Raw genomic sequence first — 21,587 nt, forward strand, 5'->3', positions numbered from 1 at the left:
CCCATAATCTTCTGGCTCGAAAGGCAAAATGTTATCACTGAGCCAAGTGAACACAAGTATATAACTTATCAATGTTCTCTCTTAAGATTCTATTCCCTATCTAATGTAACGAAGAAGAGCTTCTGCGCAGAGAATATCTCTGTGCACCAAGAAGAATCCAGTTTTGACCTTCTGGTAACCAGGATCTGATTGTACACAGAGCTTTAGTCACATGGAGCTTGTGTTGAGGAGATACTTCAAACTTTAGTTAGTTATGAAAAATGGAAGACAGTGAAGGTAACTGTTTGCAGAGCCCATTGCGGTGAAGAATCTATGGTAATGCGTGGAAAGCGATGTGTTAAAGGAACCAGTTGGACCAATTGAAGTAGGCTGCAAGTCAAAAGAAAAGACAGAAGAATACTGTGCCAGGTGAACAAATAACCTATAGTTTGAAGATTCAGGAAAGTCATAGGAAATGGCACCACTAATATGGTTAAAACAAAACACAAACATGGAACTCGCTTATTAAGAAAACCATTCAATTAAAATTTATTGGGACTCATTTTTTAAAACTTTGTATAGTTGCAACATCTTACCTAGTACAGATCAACACAGCTGCACATATTTACATTTTATTGTCTGCTATGTAACAAAATAGTAGTAATAGGCAACTGAATAGCATTTCCACATTTGAATTTTATCCCTCCCCCTTTATACAAACATCAAGTCTATGTTCAAGCAATTTTAAGTAATGCAAACCGAAAAAGAAATATGCTTTATCATTGATTGTATCAGGCAAATCCCTTTTTCCCCAGTAACATCGTTGGATGCCAGCTTTTGTTTGAAAGATATAAAGTGCAATATGGGGGAAGAAATACATTATACTTCAGCAATGACTCACTTCAAATAGAAAATAATTCCAAGACCATACATAAAGAAAATTCCAGAGGAAAGTATTATAACTGATAATACAACTACACAACATTTTGCCTATTGTCTTGCAGGCTTCAGCATATGAAAAAAAATCCAAATAAAAATAACTTCTACTGTTATCACAATGCAATCCATTTGCCACTTTGGCGTAACTCTTTACCAAACTAAATATTTATTTGAACGAAAGCATTTCGAAGAAATAGCATTGAAAAAGCAAAACAGATATCTCTAATCAGTGATGCTTTGGAGGACAAAAGCAGCATACCCAACAATACAGCGAGTTGCATCAAAAACAAATAAACCCACATCTTCTAATCAGTTAAACTTAAGGCAATCAATAAGTTCTGCTGCATTACATAACCAATGATCAACAGCAGAAAGCCATATTCTGCTAAACTTGGATTATATGGAGTCATCTTTAGCAGCATTTGATAAAAATAAGTTGTATGGGAACAGATACTTGATGATGAATTGATAAAAAATTAATCATATACATAGTACCAACCACACTGAAAAGAAAGGGCAGGCAATGTACGATACATGGCACTTGCAAATATAGCAAATCTAGACCAATCTCCTCTCATTTATGGGTTATTAACACCTCATTTATAGCAACAATCTGGCATTGAATGGTGGCCTAATTCCATTTGTTTGCTACCAAAAATGGTTAGATTTGTACAATGCAACTTTCTTTTTTGTGCTCTCCAGAAGATTTCATCTTTGCACCACAGAAGACTGATGGTGGTGAAAGTGAGGGCTTTGGAAATTGGGAACTTGGGTACAGCAAGGTTTACTGGCTGAAACACTCCAATACATGTAGTATGAGGTCTTTCCCAGGCAATGCACAACTGAGTTGATGGAGGGAGAAAAAAAATGTATTTTTCTACAACAGAAAATGGAGACCCACTATACTGGAAGATGGCCAAGTCTAAACAAAACTGAATTACTGGTACGGGCAAAGATGATTGGATCAGCCTCAGCCAATCAATCTGGGTGTATCCATAATTTCTGGCTGCTGCATTTCCTGACCAGCTGGTAAATCAGGTGGACACAATTAAGAGTGGTTTTAGCAGCAAGGGGGTGAAATATTAGCCTCAATAATTAATGGTTCTATATCATAAATCAGTAGTATTCAAGGAACAACTGCAATGTTCAACTTGTCGCCTGTAACTGTATAAAAATGCTTCAAAAGTATAAGCTCTTCTCAGACAGCAGAAGGCACTCTGCACCTAAACAGCTAATACTTGGCAAGATGTGAATCAAATTATAAATTTGCCCATCCCATGGGTCAGAAATTCTACTGAAATATTTATATGTTGTGATAAGTCAAGTTAAGTAACCCCTAAGCATTGCTGAAGGTGGCATTGTCCACTAGACAGAGACCACCATGTTTGATAACAAATCAACGAATGGGAAAAGTTAATTAATCTGTTTACCCATGAACTGTGGCATGACTCAAGCTTGATGCACTGAAGTCAGACACAAAATAAGCTTATTCAACTTTTTTAATTATTGCTCATCTGTCAACAAGTGATGCTTTAAAAGTTCTATAACAATAGTTGAAATGGCACTTCCAACAGGGCCAGTGGCATTTTAAAGCTAAGGGTCATGCTTTTTGCAGACATATTTGAAACCCTGGTTTGAGTAGGGAAACAAAGACATTGTATAAGATTCTCCCGTTATGGTAGTCAGATTTAGAGGAAATTACAAGTACTGTTTTAATTCAAAGATGTTTTTTTTGACTCTGGTTTTTAAGTTGGTGGCATAATTCAAGTGGTAACAATCAAGACTTAAGCTATAGACTTGTTGAGCTGAATTCCTTCTTTTGGGCTGTAAAGTTCCATGCAAAGATTGAAGATTATTGAAATACTGGTCAACATGCTGTTTTAGGGACCCCCGTGCACAAATAATGCATTTAAATTAATACTAACCGGAAGTGTTTTCTGTCAGTACAAGAAATATGGCAGCCTAGTTAGTGCCTTCTGTTGTCATTTTTCCAAAAAATAATTTCTTGTCACGTTTGCGGTACACAAGGAAGATATTGGTTGAAATGTTTTTGGAACAAAGTTATGTACTAAATTTTATTTAAAAGAAACTAATAAGAAAATATATTTACACGTTAGCTTCTGCAGTGTTACGAAGACAAAAACGGGTGTTTTCTTTGGTGAATGCAGATCTCACATTCTTACGCCCGCTATGAAAAACTTGCATCCAAAATGTATTTAAAAAATCATTTTGGGAAATACCATTTCTAGCATACAATGTAATTTAAAAATGTTTAAATGACCTATGGAAAAAATACTATCCTGACATATTCAAGTCGAATGCATTTGCCATGTATATTTATCTTAAAAATATTTGTCAAGTGTGGATTGAAATGGTTTTTTTATATAAATGGTCATAGCAGTAAACATCTACAAGTGATAGTACTATTACCCATATATAGTGCACTGAATTCATATTGTGTATGTTCACAGAAATATTCTTCTTGTCTTAGGAACTAAGAAGTGCCTTCTCCGTTGAATGATTGTAGAAATTTTACATACAAAACAGCAATTCAAAATTAATACACAAGAACATCTGCATTATTTGAAAATACATGTCCCGTATCCCTTATCCGAAACCCTTGGGGTCGACTGCATATTGGATTTCAGATACCGCATATAAACTTACATTGCAATAGCCTAAGACTAGGCTAGCAATAGTCTAAAGTAAATAAAATGGTTAGAAAAGCAAGATGCATCACAGAATAATAAATACAGGGTATCTCAAAAAGTTTATTTTTGATATATTCACCACAAAAATTGCAAGATAAACAGTGGAGGCAAACTAGACTCCCCGTGCTAAAGATTGATGAGGTTTAAAAAAAGTGTGGTTTTTGGATGTGTTTGGATTTTGGATTTACGGATAAAGGATACTCGACCTGTAATACATTCCAGGATTGACCTAGATACAAATGTATGCTTTGTGTTCATCTGCTTCTAAATTAAGCCATTAGAACATTTTGCAATGTGGGCAGTATAGAATAGGAAAACATGGTTCAAAATGGTTATCACTGTTTGAAGTGAACCATAATCCTCAGAGACTTTTACAAAAACAAGTGGATGACTTGGGGCATGCTTGGTTAATCAAGAGTTTGAAGCAGTCACAAGAAAATGTAATGTGTTTATCTCAAGAAAATGTAATGTTACGTTAATCTCAATCATGCTTAACTTCTTTCTTTCTAAACCCTAACATAATTCATGCCCACCCCTAACCTTTCATGTCTCCCCGCAGATCCACGTTCAATCAGTCCAGCAAAGTATCCCTCGATTTCTACCAAGGCTACTTGCCATCAATGAATTGAAATTATGAACCTACAGCTAACTTCTGAATAACACTGAACACTGGAATGCTGACCCATGCAACTAGATGAATAGACTTTGATGATAAAAAAATATATACAACTTCAGTATGATTACCTGGATAATTCAGAAAATAATAAGCTTAGGAGTACTGTTGTTGAACATTTTAAATTTAATTATGTTTTATCTGACCCTCAATAGCAAACAATTTCTCCGGTAAAACACATATACAATATTCAAAAACCTACCTAACGATTTCAAAGCTCAAAGACAATCTTACATGCTCACCTAAAATAAGCTTTCTGATGGAAGTCTTGAATTCAATTTGACTGAACAAGTAAAAATTCGGATTTGATTGGAACGCAGACTACTGAATAAGATTTGGTGAAAGAGAGTTTCAGCATTATGTTCAACAGTTTAAATTTGATGTGATCAATTTGGAAAGGAAGCAGCTAATGCTTTTGAAAAGTCACATGCAATGTGTATGGTAAACATATCTCTACTTCAGCCATAACATATTTAGTGCTATTTCCAACCGCAGTGACTTCAATTTGCATTTAAACAGATCAGTGTCTATTTTAGATAGAGAACATGATTTTCAGGGGTTTTAAAACATATAAATTTTTAGTCAAGATTGAATAATTCAGAGTTAAAGGAGTCAAGCCTCAAAGTGCTCAAATATTTAAAAACATTAACTTCTTTTTTTAACCCTTATTTAAACAAAAGTCTTTGTGGGATCAAATAAACGTAAACAAGTTTAAGATTGACAATTGTGCAAAGACAGATTTTCATTAGAGAATAATTGAATGATTGAACACATATCCTCTAAACAGTTTTCCTCATTCTTAGACAAAAATTCAAGATTGAGCATAGAATAGAATCAAAATAGTTACAGCATAGGAGGGACTCACCTTGTCCCAATCCCCCTGCCTTTTCCCCACAGCATTGTAAATTTTTACTCTTCAGGTCATTCTCTTTGAAAGCTACGATTAAATCTGTTCCACCACACTCTCAAGCTGTGCATTCCAGATCCTAACCACTTTCTGCATTATAAAATGTTCTGTTGCCATTGCTTTTTTTTGCCGATCACCTTAAATTGGTGTGCTTTGGTTCATGATCCTTCTGCCAAAAGAAATAGTTTTTCCATGTTTTGTTTGTCCAGACCCCCGATGGTTTTCAACAGAACTATCAAATCGCCTCTTATCTAAAAGAACAGCCTCAACCTCTTCAATCAAACCACGTAACTAAAGTTCCTCATGCCTGAAACCATTTTCGTGAATCTTTTCTGCACACTCTCTAATACCTTCACATCCTTCGTGAGGTGTGGTGCCCAGAACAGGACACGATACTCTAGTTGAGGCCAAGCCAGTGTTTGATGCAGGTTTATTATAACTGCCTCGCTTTTATACTCTGTGTCCCTACTTATAAAGCCATGTACATTTGATTAAATGCTTTCTCAATCTGCCTTGCCACCTTTAATGATTTGTGCACATATATCCTTCCTTGGTTGCTCTGCTCCAGCACTCCTATTAGAATTGTATGTTTTATATTACCTCTCCTCGTTCTTCCTAGCAAAATTCATACTGAAGGACATGGGCTCTAATTCAAAATGAAAAAGTCACCTGGAGCCCAAACGTCTTAGGAGCCCAAACTTTACCCAATGTTCCTGGGTAGAAGGCCATGCGGTGTAAGTAAAGCAAGTAAAGTTATCTAGTTGTTTCAATTCCCTCTTAGGAGAAACTGAAATTTGGATAAATAAGTTGCCAAACATTGTCTCAAGCTAGAAAACTACAGGTAAATAAAACAAAAAGGCTGTCTAAAGGGGAAACATGGTTGGGTCACAGTAGTCTGTTTGGCCTGGGCACCAATTTAGCTGTTTGGAATAGATTGTTTTCCAGACTGTAGTCCATACTGAGAAGGGAGACTGAATTCCTGCAAATATGTGGTCATATTTGGTAGGTCCAGTGTGGTGTCTTTGCTGATGCTGAAGTGTTTTGGGGCTTGAATTGCCAGTTGTAAGCAAATCCAGGCAACTAAATCCTCGAGTGAGTTAGTATTCCTGTCAAGGCTTGTAAGTGAAGTGGAAATCTGAGATTATCATCCCCCTTTTCCTTCCTTTCAACTGTCTGTTCCTCTTTGGAAAAAAATTATAAAGTGCAGCTGAGTGTCAGCAATAAACAATGCCATCTTTAAATCACTTAGCAAAAGGCATGGTCATAATGTCGGAGGCAAAACCTGTGCTGACTTGGCATCTACTGGCAAGGGTGCCACATAAGAGCATATAAGTGCTTCACAGAGGTCTAAGTGGAAAAGCAATGAAAATATGTTCACTATTAATTTAGCCACTATAGCCATACAGTATTGACTATTTAGACAGATGTAAAAAGAAATCCTTGCATAAATTCCTAAACCAAAAAATGGTTTTGTGTGTACTCCTGTTCAAATAAGAACGAGGAGCAGAATTAGGCAATTCAGCCCTTCGAGCCTGCTCCACCATTCAATACGGTAACGGCTGATCTCATCTCTGCCTCAACTCCATTTTCCTGCAGGTTCTCCAGAACTCTTCAACCTATTACTGTTCAAAAATCTGTCTATCTCCTCCTTAAATTTACTCAATGTCCTGGCATCTACCGCACTCTGGGGTAATGAATTCCACAGATTCATGGCTCTTTGAGAGAAGTAATTTTAAATCTGCTACCCCTTATCCTAAAACTCTGATTCTAGTCTCTAGATTGTCCCACAAAACATGTGCTCTATGTCTACTTTGTCAATACCGTTTATCATCTTATATACCTCAATTAGATTTCCTCTCATTCTTCTAAACTCTAGAGAGCATAGGCCTAAATTGCTTAATCTCTCTTCAGAAGACAAACCCCCAATTTCTGGGAACAAACTAGTGAACCTCCTCTGAACTGCCTCCAATGCACCTACATACCTCCTCAAGGGGACCAAAACTGTCCACAGAACTCCTGATGTAGTCTCACCAATGCCTTGTACAGTTGCAGCAACTTCCCTTCCTGTATACTCTTCCTTTAGCCATAAATTGCAAAATTCCATTTGCCTTCTTTATTACCTGCTGTGCCTGCATACTAGTTTTCTGTGATTCAACACCCAGATCCTCTGTACCGAAGCACTCTGAAGTTTCTCTCCATTTTGATAAGTTGTCTTTCCATTTTTCCGACCAAAATGGATAACTTCACACTTATCCACGTTAAACACCATGTGCCAGATTTTGGCCTTCTCACCTAACCTATCCATATGCATTTGTAAATTATTTTCCACATTGCAACTTACTACCCAACTATTTTAGCGTCATCTGCAAATTTGGCTATAGTACCTTCTGCCCCTGTATCCAAGTCATTAATGTAGATTGTAAATAGTTGGGGCACGAAGACTGAACCCTGTGGCGCACCACTTGTTACATCTTGCCAACCAGAAAAAGGCCCATTGATCCCGACTCTCGGTCTTCTGTCAGTTAGCCAGTCCTCTATCCAAGCTAATAAATTACCCCGAAACTTTCCTCTTCCTAGAATAATGTAAGTGGATTAAAACAGCACTATAGGTAGAATCGCATTTGATTAGGGCTTGGAATTAAGAGTCAATGTGGATTTACACCAGTTTGAAGTTGAGGTAACAGCATTTGGACAGGTTAGTTAAACTGCTACAGGCAGAATACTCTGGTCAATGTATTGATGCCATTTCGGGCTGATCCCGGCATGACAGCTGATGCTGAAGGCAAGCTCACCCGATGATCAATGTTAGAGACTCTCCCTTCCCCCAGTACCTTCTTTCTGCTCGATGCAAGACATTGGGCAGGATTTACCGACCACCGCGCTGCGTGTTTTACGGCTGCGGAGGTGGCCCGCCAGCGTAATCTCCTGGTCCCATCGTTGTCAATGGGATTTCCCATTGACTGCATCCCTCATCGGTGGGAAACTTGTGCGCCGGCGTGGGACCGGAATTTCCCGCCGACGTGAACAGTCGGTATATCCCGCCCATTCTTCAAACAGTGCTTCTCCAAGGGATGTGTTGCTGAAGATGATGCCGGTTCACTTTAATTTTTCTGTGCTTTTTAAAAATAAATTTAGAGTACCCAATTAATTTTTTCCAATTAAGGGGCAATTAGCATGGCCAATTCACCTATCCTGCACATCTTTTGGTCCTGGGGGCGAAACCCACGCAAACACGGGAAGAATGTGCAAACTCCACATGGATAGTGATCCAGAACCGGGATCGAACCTGGGACCTCAGCGCCGTGAGGCAGCAGTGCTAACCACTGCGCCGCCGTGCTGCCCTTATGTTTCTGTGCTTTTGCTTCACACTGTGACTCAGTACCAAGAAAACTTTAGTTTTAATATTGTGGTGGCCAGCATCGACTTCTGATGGTCAAGCAAAGTACATCTGCCAAGACGATAATAGGCATGCAGATAGGAAAAATCATAGAAACAAGGAAGTATTTAAATCATAGGAATCAATTCATCCCATCATGCCCATTCCAGCCGAAAAAGACCTATCGAGTCAAATCCCATGTTTGATCCCCTGTAGATTAAAGTACCTCAGGTGCATATCCAAATGTGTTTTTAAATGTAATGCAAGATTTCTGTCTCTATCATTCTTTCAAGGAAAAGGTTACAGACCCCCACACTCTGGGTGAAAATATTACTCCAAGCTCTTCTCTAATCCTCTGTCAATTACTTAAAATCTTTGTCTCTCTCTAGTAATGGAAATAGGCACTTCTTATGCACTCCATGTATACCTCTTAACTAAATCTCTCCTTAGCCTCTGCGATGCAAAGGAAACAAATCCTGCGTATCCAATCTTTCCTCACAGCTGGAATTCTCCATTCAATAACCTCGTAAAACTTCTGTATACCCTCTTGAATGTGACCTTATCCTTCCTATAATGCATTGATTCGAACTGTAAGCATAATGCTAGTTGCGGCTTTATATTGTTCTGACAAAACCTTCCTGCTCTTATAGCTAGACCTTGTCCAATACAGAAAGGCCTCCCATATGCCTTCTTGACCACTTTACCTGCTTGCTCATCACTTTCAATGATCTGTAGACTTACACTTGCAAGATCCCTCTGCACTCCTCAGAATCCTACCATTCATTGTTTATTCCCTTGCCTTGTTTGACCTCCTCAAATGCATTACCGCAAAAATTCTCGAGATTAAATTTCATTTGCCATTTTTCTGCCCACCTGACAAGCCCAAAGATATCTTCCTACAGTCTACAGATTTTTTCCTCACAGTCAACGACATGGGGAAAAATATGTATCATCTGCAAACCATTCTATGATTACTCAAATCTTAGCTGCAACTTCAGTTTCTACTAATTTTCCTGCTTTAGTATTATCCACAAATCTGACAATCTTACAATTAGTTTTACACTCCAGCTAATTTATGTAAATAGCAGAGGTGCAAACACTGATCCCTGCATTTGTTCACTTGTTGCTCAGCTTCGCAGGATGCAACATAAAATGGCACTGCTGGAAAATGATGCAAGAATTTTGAATGCTAAAACTTAAGTAAAATTATAGTACAATCACGGAAACATTGATAAAGATTTCTCTCTGAAAGCACAGCAACTGGAGGAGAGCATCTGAAACTGTTTATAGCAACAAGAAACACTCGAGTAACAATTCAAAAGCTTTCTGGCGCAGGAAATAATTAGGGAGATTTTCTGTTAACAGGAGAAAAGCGAATACGAGTGCAGCTCTTGAAACGTGAATGAGTGAGGAAGAATGTGGTTTATTTAGCATTACTAATAACACTGATTTGTTTCGCTATCTATTTCGGACTAAGGTTCCTCAACTGCACTCATGCACATTTCCATCAGTAATGTAAGCAACCCTAATCTTCTGTTTGAGTTTCAAAAAATTATAATGTTTTAAAAAGCTAATATCAGACACATTTCATTATCAGATGACTTTCAGTCAACTGCATTTCCATAATTCATTAGCATGTTTGCATTTTCAACATTTATTGTCAAACGCAAGCAGCAAATAAAATGGTGCTAAAGAGACTGCTGTGCTCTACCTCCTATCCAGTCTAATTCTGGGTCTATAGACGTAAACATGTTTTCTTTCAATATCAACCCGCCAGACTGCAACCTCAAGAAGTTTTAAAATCTTCAGATCAATGCACCATCTACATTGCCTATGGCTGTGCTGTTCTAAAACAAAAAATGCACTGGAGTGATTACAAGGTTTATACATCATACGATAAATATTCATTACGGTCCTTGGGACAACATAGGGCTTTTGATTTGCTCTTTCTCATTGAAATTATAAAAGAGTGCCTATTTTCAAATGCTAATGTCTAAACAGTCAACAATCCACATATAAGACAAAAACAGTACAGTAATTTCAAAAATATACAACTTCTGCTACTTTGTGGTATTTTTCTTTTCATCTAAAGAGAATTTATACATTGTTTTCAACATTATGTATTACATAATTGGGTCCTTTTGTGGGAAGGAAGGATCTATCTATAAAAAGGCTGTAATAGAATCCCATGACTTGAGAAGTCATTTATTTGGACTCAGTATCACGATTTTGTAATTTTTATACATTTTCATATGTTTTCACTGTACAATAAGCTATTGTTAGGAAAGATGATATAAACAACTAAAATTCAATTTCCTTGGAATATTAGAAAAGTCTTTTGAAGTACATGTTAATGTAAATTAGATTTGGGCTGAGGTTGGTAGGCGTAAAGACGAAAATTAATTCTGATTTCAATCACCTAAAAGCTATTAAAGCTTGTGGTTGAATCTATTTGGCCACTTTCTCAGCTGTGTGTGTTAATAGCCACAATGTCAAAAACTTTGGGGAATGCCAAATGTGAACTGTACACACAAACATTCACCCAACCCAGTCTACCATGAATTCTTAAGAGTGCAAGCAGGCTGTTGCTGGAACATTCACTCTGTCTAAATTACCATCAGAGCACACTGTATACCTGCACACTATCATTACCAGCTCATCTATTGGCAAAGATATGATGAGAGATGGCAGATGAATTTCTAGAAGTCTTTTCAATACCTGCAAGCTACTGCTCTGAATATTTACTGAGCAAAACAAACTTTACTTAAAGCTGACCACAAAAAAAAGCGAGTGATTCACAGGAGTGCAGGACTTCGAACCAACTTTAAAATTCAGTTTCTAACTTAAAAGCACCGACTGAATGTTTTTCGTGTTGAGGCAGTGATTCCAGGATCAATCCTTTTAATAAAAGTATTTCAGGATCAAAACGCAAAAACAAACTTAAAAACACATTGTTGACCATCTTTGAAAGTATAAAACAAAAAGTAAACAACATAAAATTGTTATTTTCTTCATTTTAGTCACTGAGTTGTGTTAACAGCTTTTTAAAATAAGAATGAGGGCAAGAGATAAACTTGCAGCATCCTTGTGAAGAAAAAGACATCCAATGTTCCAGTGAGAACAAACTCGGTTTGGTCTCACTGGAACGACGGAGGTTGAGGGGCGACCTGATAGAGGTCTACAAAATTATGAGGGGCATAGACAGAGTGGATAGTCAGAGGCTTTTCCCCAGGGTAGAGGGGTCAATTACTAGGGGGCATAGGTTTAAGGTGAGAGGGGCAAGGTTTAGAGTAGATGTACGAGGCAAGTTTTTTTACACAGAGGGTAGTGGGTGCCTGGAACACGCTACCGGAGGAGGTGGTGGAAGCAAGGACGATAGTGACATTTAAGGGGCATCTTGACAAATACATGAATAGGATGGGAATAGAGGGATATGGACCAGGAAGTGTAGAAGATTGTAGTTTAGTCGGGCAGCATGGTCGGCACGGGCTTGGAGGGCCGAAGGGCCTGTTCCTGTGCTGTACATTTGTTTGTTCTTTGTTTGTTCTTTGTTCAATGCGAAAGAATCTGTATAAGGAAGAGTAAACGATTTGTCGCTATTTCTCTCACAATCATCCCAGTTCTGAGTGCACTGGACATTGTTTCAGTCACTCTGTGGGCTTGCCTGGTCCATATCCAGAGACAGAATTAACCCTTCTCAGGATTTCACCTCCTCACAATCCTGGTCAGTGGAGAGCTCTATGTCTGAAAGTCCAACTTCAACAGCCAGAATCAATGAAGTGTCTGAGTCACGGCTCACAACTGGTTCTTCATCATCTTCAAGAAGGGAGAAACAAAAGACAAAATTATCAAGTGTGTCTTTATTCTATGTCTAATATTTGTGATAAAATTCAACAGAAGCCTCAAGCTGCTGGTTACTCAAATTTTACCAGTCATGATTGAAATTGTAGTGTAAACTGTTACAAATAGAGCTGCAGTGTCCCAACTTGGAATAGAAATCCAGGTCTTTAGACAGGCTTAAATAACTTAGAAAAAGCTTTGATTATTAAGACTAGCAATTCCACGATCCCTGTAAACTGGAATACTATCTTTAGGTGCAAATGTCAGGACTGCGGTTACTCAAAATACTTTGTCATTAATGAACTCTCATTACAGATGGCAGTTGAGGACAATTGTTATATTCATGCACCATTGACACCCTCCATCCCATTCCCCACACCTTCTCTAAAAGGAGCAATCCTAAGCAGCATTGGGAAAATCATGGTTACATAGATGGTCACGCTTTCCTCGGAGCCTGATCGATGACAAGTAATTCCATCAATGAAATAAGAAAGATACTCAAGAGCAGAGTTATATTATGGACCTGGGATTCCAAAGGCTTCACCAAGCAGCTGGCTTCATCTGCACAAATGCGCACACAGAATACATCAGGTTTATGAACTGGAATCAGGCCAGTCTCACACATAGTAGTAGCTAGTCACAGAATTATAACACCAAGATCATCCACACATCATGTCTGGTCATCTTTTAAGGCAGGAATAAGAATGAACTCCAGATGAAATTCATTCATTCCAAAGGAGTCGCCAAGGAAGTCAGCAGAAGTATGGTCTCTCCAACTTGCAAACAATGCACCATGCGGATCCAGGTTTTCTCAAGGTAGGGGCGAGGGAGTGTAACGGAGCACGGGAGGTGAAATAAGCCTTTCATGTGCCAAGGCTTGCACTGGCTGGGGTTTGATGTGGGTGATGCAGCTCTCACCCAGTTGGAGAATCAATGGTAGCCCTGCTTCACTTTTCTCTGGGAGGCAGTGTTGGTCCTCCTCCCCCCCCCCCCGTCCCTCCCCCTCAACCCCCCCCTCCCTCCTCCCCATCCCCCCTCCCTCCCCCATCCACCTCCCCCCTCTCCCTCCCCATCCACCTCCCCCCTCTCCCATCCACCTCCCCCTCCCTCTCCCATCCCCCTCCCCCCCTCCCTCCCCCCTCTCCCTCCCCCTCCATCCCCCCCCTCCCTCCTCTCTCTCCCCCCCTCCCCCTATATTCTTCAAAAAACTATCTATCTTTTTCTTAAATACATTTAATGAAGGAGCCTCTACTGGTTCACTGGGCAAGGAATTCCATAGATTCACAACCCTTTGGGTGAAGAAGTTCCTCCTAAACTCAGTCCTAAATCTACTTCCCCTTATTTTGAGGCTATGCCCCCTAGTTCTGCTTTCACCCGCCAGTGGAAACAACGTGCCCGCATCTATCCTATCTATTCCCTTCATAATTTTATATGTTTGTATAAGATCCCCCCTCATCCTTCTAAATTCCAATGAGTACAGTCCCAGTCTACTCAACCTCTCCTCGTAATCCAACCCCTTCAGCTCTGGGATTAACCGAGTGAATCTCCTCTGCACACCCTCCAGTGCCAGTACGTCCTTTCTCAAGTAAGGACACCAAAACTGAACGCAATAATCCAGGTGTGGCCTCACTACCACCTTATACAATTGCAGCATAACCTCCCTAGTCTTAAACTCCATCCCTCTAGCAATGAAGGGCAAAATACCATTTGCCTTCTTAATCACCTGTTGCACCTGTAAACCAACTTTTTGCGACTCATGCACTAGCACACCCAGGTCTCTCTGCACAGCAGCATGTTTTAATATTTTATCATTTAAATAATAATCCCTTTTGCTGTTATTCCTACCAAAATGGATAACCTCACATTTGTCACCATTGTATTCCATCTGCCAGACCCTAGCCCATTCACTTAGCCTATCCAAATCCCTCTGCAGACTTCCAGTATCCTCTGCACGTTTTGCTTTACCACTTATCTTAGTGTCGTCTGCAAACTTGGACACATTACCCTTGGTCCCCAACTCCAAATCATCTATGTAAATTGTGAACAGTTGTGGGCCCAACACTGATCCCTGAGGGACACCACTAGCTACTGATTGCCAACCAGAGAAACACCCATTAATCCCCATTCTTTGCTTTCTATTAATTAACCAATCCTCTATTCATGCTACTACTTTCCCCTTAATGCCATGCATCTTTATCTTATGCAGCAACCTTTTGTGTGGCACGTTGTCAAAGGCTTTCTGGAAATCCAGATATACCACATCCATTGGCTCCCCGTTATCTACCCCAATGTTGTCTTCAAAAAATTCCACTAAATTAGTTAGGCACGACCTGCCCTTTATGAACCCATGCTGCATCTGCCCAATGGGACAATTTCCATCCAGATGCCTCGCTATTTCTTCCTTGATGATAGACTCCAGCATCTTCCCTACTACCGAAGTTAAGCTCACTGGCCTATAATTACCCGCTTTCTGCCTACCTCCTTTTTTAAACAGTGGTGTCACGTTTGCTAATTTCCAATCCGCCGGGACCACCCCAGAGTCTAGTGAATTTCGGTAAATTATCACCAGTGTATTTGCAATTTCCCTGGCCATCTCTTTTAGCACTCTGGGATGCATTCCATCAGGGCCAGGAGACTTGTCTACCTTTAGTCCCATTAGCTTGCCCATCACTACCTCCTTGATGATAACAATTCTCTCAAGGTCCTCACCTGTCATAGCCTCATTTCCATCAGTCACTGGCATGTTATTTGAGTCTTCCACTGTGAAGACCGATCCAAAAAACCTGTTCAGTTCCTCAGCCATTTCCTCATCTCCCATTATTAAATCTCCCTTCTCGTCCTCTAAAGGACCAATATTTACCTTAGCCACTCTTTTTTGTTTTATATATTTGTAGAAACTTTTACTATCTGTTTTTATATTCTGAGCAAGTTTACTCTCATAATCTATCTTACTCTTCTTTATAGCTTTTTTAGTAGCTTTCTGTTGCCCCCTAAAGATTTCCCAGTCCTCTAGTCTCCCACTGATCTTTGCTACTTTGTATGTTTTTTCCTTCAATTTGATACTCTTCCTTATTTCCTTAGATATCCACTGTCGATTTTCCCTCTTTCTACCGTCCTTCCTTTTTGTTGGTATAAACCTTTGCTGAGCACTGTGAAAAATCGCTTGGAAGGTTCTCCACTGTTCCTCAACTGTTTCACCATAAAGTCTTTGCTCTCAGTCTACCTTAGCTAGTTCTTCTCTCTTCCCATTGTAATCTCCTTTGTTTAAGCACAAAACACTAGAGTTTGATTTTACCTTCTCACCCTCCATCTGTATTTTAAATTCCACCATATTGTGATCGCTCCTTCCGAGAGGATCCCTAACTATGAGATCCTGAATCAATCCTGTCTCATTACACAGGACCAGATCTAGGACCGCTTGTTCCCTCGTAGGTTCCATTACATACTGTTCTAGGAAACTATCGCGGATACATTCTATAAACTCCTCCTCAAGGCTGCCTTGACCGACCTGGTTACATCAATCGACATGTAGATTAAAATCCAAGATAACTGCTGTACCATTTCTACATGCACCAGTTATTTCTTTGTTTATTGCCTGCCCCACCATAATGTTACTATTTGGTGGCCTATAGACTACTCCTATCAGTGACTTTTTCGCCTTACTATTCCTGATTTCCACCCAAATGGATTCAACCTTATCCTCCATAGCACCGATGTCATCCCTTACTGTTGCCCGGATGTCATCCTTAAATAACACAGCTACACCACCTCCCTTACCATCCACTCTGTCCTTCCGAATAGTTTGATACCCTTGGATATTTAACTCCCAGTCGTGGCCATCCTTTAACCATGTTTCAGTAATGGCCACTAAATCATTGTCATTCACAATGATTTGCGCCATCAACTCATTTACCTTATTCCGAATACTACGAGCATTCAGGTAAAGTACACTTATGTTGGCTTTTTTACCTCTGTTCTGAATCTTAACACCTCGATCAGTAACCTCTCCTAAGTTATATTTCCTCTTAGCCTTTCTCCTAATTTTCCTTGTCGTTGAACCCATATCTTCATGTAACAGCCTGCCGCGTCGCTTACCATTAATGTTTTCACTTCCCGTTTTATTCCTTTTAGTATTCCTGGTCCTATTCACTCAGCTCCCCTCAGTCACTGTACCTTGTATTGTCGCCCTTTTTGATTTTTGACTATCGCTTCTCTGCCTTACACTTTCCCCCTTATTGCCTTTTGTTTCTTTCCCTGTTTTACTACCTTCCAACTTCCTGCATCGGTTTCCATCCCCCTGCCACATTAGTTTCAACTCTCCCCAACAGCTCTAGCAAACACCTCCCCTAGGACATCGGTTCCAGTCCTGCCCAGGTGCAGACCGTCAGGTTTGTACTGGTCCCACCTCCCCCAGAACCGGTTCCAATGTCCCAGGAATTTGAATCCCTCCCTCTTGCACCATCTCTCGAGCCACGCATTCACCCATCTATCCTGACATTCCTACTCTGACTAGCTCGTGGCACTGGTAGCAATCCTGAGATTACTACCTTTGAGGTCCTACTTTTTAGTTTAACCTCTAACTCCCTGAATTCAGCTTGTAGGACCTCGTCCCGTTTTTGTACCTATATCGTTGGTGCCTATGTGCACCACGACAGCTGGCTGTTCACCCTCCCCCCCAGAATGTCCTGCAGCCGCTCCGAGACATCCTTGACCCTTGCACCAGGGAGGCAACATACCATCCTGGAGTCTCGATTGCGTCCGCAGAACCGTCTGTCTATTCCCCTTACAATTGAATTCCCTATCACTATAGCCCTGCCATTCTTCTTCCTGCCCAGCTGCACAGCAGAGTCAGCCACGATGCCATGAACCTGGCTGCTGCTGCCTTCCCCTGGTGAGCCATCTCCCTCAACAGTATCCAAAGCGGTATATCTGTTTTGCAGGGAGATGACCGCAGAGGACACCTGCACTGCCTTCCTACTCTTGCTCGGTCTTTTGGTCACCCATTTTCTATCTCCCTCAGTACCTTTCACCTGCGGTGTGACCAACTCGCTAAACGTGCTATCCACGACATCCTCAGCATCGCGGATGCTCCAAAGTGAGTCCATCCGCAGCTCCAGAGCCGTCAAGCAGTCTAACAGGAGCTGCAACTGGACACACTTCTTGCACGTGAAGGAGCCAGGGACAGTGGACATGTCCCTGAGCTCTCACATCGCACACCAGGAGCATGACACGGGTCTGAGATCTCCTGCCATGTCTTACACCTTTAGGTTAACTTCAACAATTACAATTTCCCCTCCCCCAAAAAATAAAAATAAATAAATAAAAATTAAACGACGAAGAAAAGAAATTAATAAATATACCAATGAAAAGAAAAAGAAAACAGAAGCACTACTTACCAGTCACTTACCAGGGATAGAAAGCACTTCCTCCCCACCCAGCTTCCAATTCCCACCTAGATTCAAATTCCCAAACTCACTCTTGGTTCTGTCTCACTCTGGCTGTGTCTTCTCTGGCTCACTGGGAGAAGGCCCTCAAGAGGCTACTTAAAGGCTTAATTAGTCTCTGGGCAGGCTTCCCACCCTGGACTTGATCAGAGGAAGGCGGGATCTTCACCCTGCACCCTTTCACCTGGTTTTCCTAGGATTCTCCTGCACAGTATTCATTAGAACAACACTTCTTGTAGCTGCAGTCATTCCTCTCTCTCCAGACATCTCCACACATTCCCATCAGTGGAGTCAATGTTCACACCTCTTATTCTACACCCTCTCACACTTATGCTACACAGCCACCCTCCACAAATATTATCCTGTCTTGCTAGCCACACGCGCTATTGGTAATATATAACACCATTCTGCTTTCTCTCCTTGCAGAAGACAGCACACAACCTGAGGAGAGGCAACAACCTGGTTTGAGGGTTGGAGTGGTCCTCTAGTGACAGCCAGTAGGATGGCCACTACACTGAGTGCCCACCAAGTTAACTCAGAAGAAGGATTTGTTCCAGGAGTTTGCAGATATCAGCAATAACCTGCCGTGAAAAAATGAGAAAGCTGATCCTCTGAACTTAGAGCCTGTGTTGGGGATTTTGCCTCCTTGGAGCTGTATCTGTGATCATCAACTCTGCTCAGTTGAGCAGCAAGTGGCTAAGTGTTCTTTATCAGAGGTGCAAAGTAGAGTTGTATAAGCAACTCCCATACCACCCTGAAGGCTAGCAGCAGGGAAGTGCAGCTGAGGGTAAGTGTAAGACAGGTGAAGTTACTTCCAAGAAGCTGACAGTCACTCATTTAGCACTGAAAGAACTCAAAGAGTTAGAGTGCTGTGAGCATCAGCCTCTCACCAGTCCATGGTGCAGATCCTCAGTTTCACTGATTGATGACTTGCCATCCACGTGTGCATCCGCCAACTTGTCTTCCAATCCAGAAGGAGGGACAATGTTAGGCTCCTGACCAGATATAATTTTTAAGAAATTTAACTCCCCGCCTAAACCCAAAGCTGGAAAACAGCATCCCCATCCCCCCATTGTATCTGAATTAAAGCAATTTTAAAGAAGGCAGTGTGGAGTTGTGAGCTAGCATGTTATTTTCTTCTCATTGGATCTGATTCCAGATGAGAATGCTGGAATAGTTCCATCTCTGGTGGCTATAATGAAAAAGTTATGGTTTAATTTGATAATTCCAAGATTCAAAGCACAAAACTCCCAGAATCAGGACAATCCAGGGTTAACTTGGTAATTTCACAAAGAGGTACTTACATTATTAGCTGGTGCAGAAAATGGGGAATAAAGACTCTCACAGCATGGGTTAAAATATTTAGTATGGACAGAGTGTAGGAATTTTCCCTCGTCATTAAGCTTGCGCTACAGCTGACCGGTTTGTTCCAGGCTTGAAGTACCCAAAGTGATTCATTCTCCAGCATTGAAACTCTTTGCTCTACGGGGCCTAATTTTTGTGAAGTAAGAGTTTTTTAAAAAACGATTTAAGGGTATCTTAAGTATCCCAAAAGCATGTCATAATAACATGTATGATACCTCACAAGGAAACAGAAAATTCTGAAAAATGGTTTCTCATTCTGCCCAAAACTGATTGAAATGGCAACTGTTGCTCTTAATTAGGTGTCTGGGATCTGGGAAATTACAGCCATCATTGTTCTTTATTCCCAATGTACCATCTGGCAACGCGATGAACCCGGGATTGCACTGAATCATCAGTGAATTAATTATTCTACAATATCAGATTGTTTCAGTTGCTTCTGTTCTTCTGAACAGCTTTTGCTGGCAACGGATGAACTGTCCATAAAATATCAATATCTGGGCCTAACCATACGGATGCACGTCCAACAATCAAACAGTTATGGATCATGCAGGAGTTACAGAGGAGGTATTAGCATATTTTGCCCTCGAAAATATCACATGATTATACTTCAGGGTAAATTGGACAAGCACTCTTTGTCTTCATTACCCTAGAATTTTGGATGCAGTTGGCCACAAGAATCAATTTACACCACTTCAAATAATAGTGGCATTTACTTTGACTGCAACTAACTCTTAGCAATATTCACAGTATTCTATTTTGTAGGATAGCAGTTCTACAGACATGAACATCCAAGCACCAGGGACTGAACTGAAATAGTCTTCTTGCGGCTATCAAACTTCACTGACAACAAGGCCAGGTACCATTGATAAGGATCTTCCCTTGTCATTAAGCTTGTGATCAAAGGCAGCATTGAACCAATGCATTCACACAACCACCCTACTTGTGCATCAAATATACTGGCAGCTTCCATCTAGTAGCAAGTATTCAGATGTAGTCAAAAAGCTTGTATTTTTGACTTTCACACAAATAAAATACTAGACTACAATGCAAGTACAATCTCCACCACAAAGCAGGAGTGTTAATGTTAATGCAATGGTCCCACCCTAAATGTTGGATGGTAAAACCATAATAGATTACAGCAATAAAACAGTTTGTCCTGGTTAAACATTACCAACAAACTTCCGCAAAGTAAATCTCATCTGGCCATTGCATGTTCCTGGCTAAATATGATACCACTGTGCATGAAAGACAGTTTGGAACTTGGATGACCCGTCCCATGGAGATTGTGCTCTTTTGCAACTCATTTTGTGTACCTTCAGGAGTCAGAGAAGAATTTCCAAGAAGTTCCTTAGCCTCTGAATTGGCCTAGCTAGGCCTTTTATATTACATAGACTTGACATGCTAATTCCGTCTCTTTCTCCACAGATGTTGTCAGGTCTGTGTTTTTCCAGCATTTTGTTTTTATTTCAGTTTTCCAGCACCCGCAGCATTTTATTTACTCCTTAAAACTTACTGTTGGATCAAGCTTCTGGTCATCTGATCGAATATATTTTATGTGACTCAGTGTCATATTTTGTTTTATAATGTTCCTGTGATATCCTGCCTTGGGATATTTCATTAAAGGTGCAATATGAATTTACGCTTTCATTGGTTTTTTTTAAGATCAATCTCAAATTCTTCAGGATATCTTTCTCTCTCTTTTGGTTCTCTTTCAGAGCAAGCACTGCCTCTTTCCCTGAACTTTCTTTGTTCCTTTCCCAACAGGAGCAAGTCCAATGACCTCCCCATGCAATTCAAGTGCATTGCCAGCATCGAATCTCCCACCATCAGCTTCCTGGGAGTTAACTGGACCAACCGCATAAATAATCTGGCAGAGCATTCACCTCACAAAATGTCTCTTGATTCTCCATAGCCTGTTCACCTCCTACAAGGTACAAGCCAGGAATGTGAGGGAATACGTTTGACTTGCCTGCATTAGTGCAGCTCCAACAACATTCAAGAAGCTCAATATTACCCAGGACAAAACACCCATTCAACACTTAAACATTCACTCCTTCCAACACTGGGGCAATGTGTCTGTATTGTATACCATCTACAAGATGCACTGCAGTAACTTACTTTGGGGCAGGTTGGGGGTCAGAAGGAGAGTTATTCACCACTGGATTCCTAGCCTTTGACCTGCTTTGGTAGCCACAGTATTTATTTGGCTAGTCCAGTTTAGCTTCTGGCCAATAGTAACCCCTTATGATGTTGATAGTGGGGAATTCAGCGATGGTAATACCATTGAATGTCATGAGGCAATGGTTAGATCCTCTCTTTTTGGAGATGGGCATTGCCTGGCACTTGTGTGGCG

The 21,587-nt window shown here is 40.5% G+C and overlaps 1 protein-coding gene across 4 annotated transcripts in view; it reads right to left on the reverse strand.

Moving 5' to 3' along the window:
- The window catches only part of rnf150a (ring finger protein 150a), a 175,889-nt gene that overhangs the window by 55,473 nt on the left and 98,829 nt on the right, over window positions 1–21,587 (reverse strand). For 3 of the 4 annotated variants that reach the window (XM_072495628.1, XM_072495629.1, XM_072495627.1), the window contains one exon: window positions 502–12,401. The exons of the other annotated variant lie outside the window; for it this stretch is intronic. In XM_072495628.1, the coding sequence (XP_072351729.1) occupies window positions 12,398–12,401 (4 nt within the window). In that variant the 3' untranslated portion in view covers window positions 502–12,397. Of the gene's footprint in view, window positions 1–501; window positions 12,402–21,587 lie in introns of those variants that run through there. 4 annotated transcript variants of the gene reach the window in all.

This window comes from Scyliorhinus torazame, chromosome 3 (genome assembly GCF_047496885.1).
Source record: "Scyliorhinus torazame isolate Kashiwa2021f chromosome 3, sScyTor2.1, whole genome shotgun sequence".
NCBI lineage: Eukaryota > Metazoa > Chordata > Chondrichthyes > Carcharhiniformes > Scyliorhinidae > Scyliorhinus > Scyliorhinus torazame.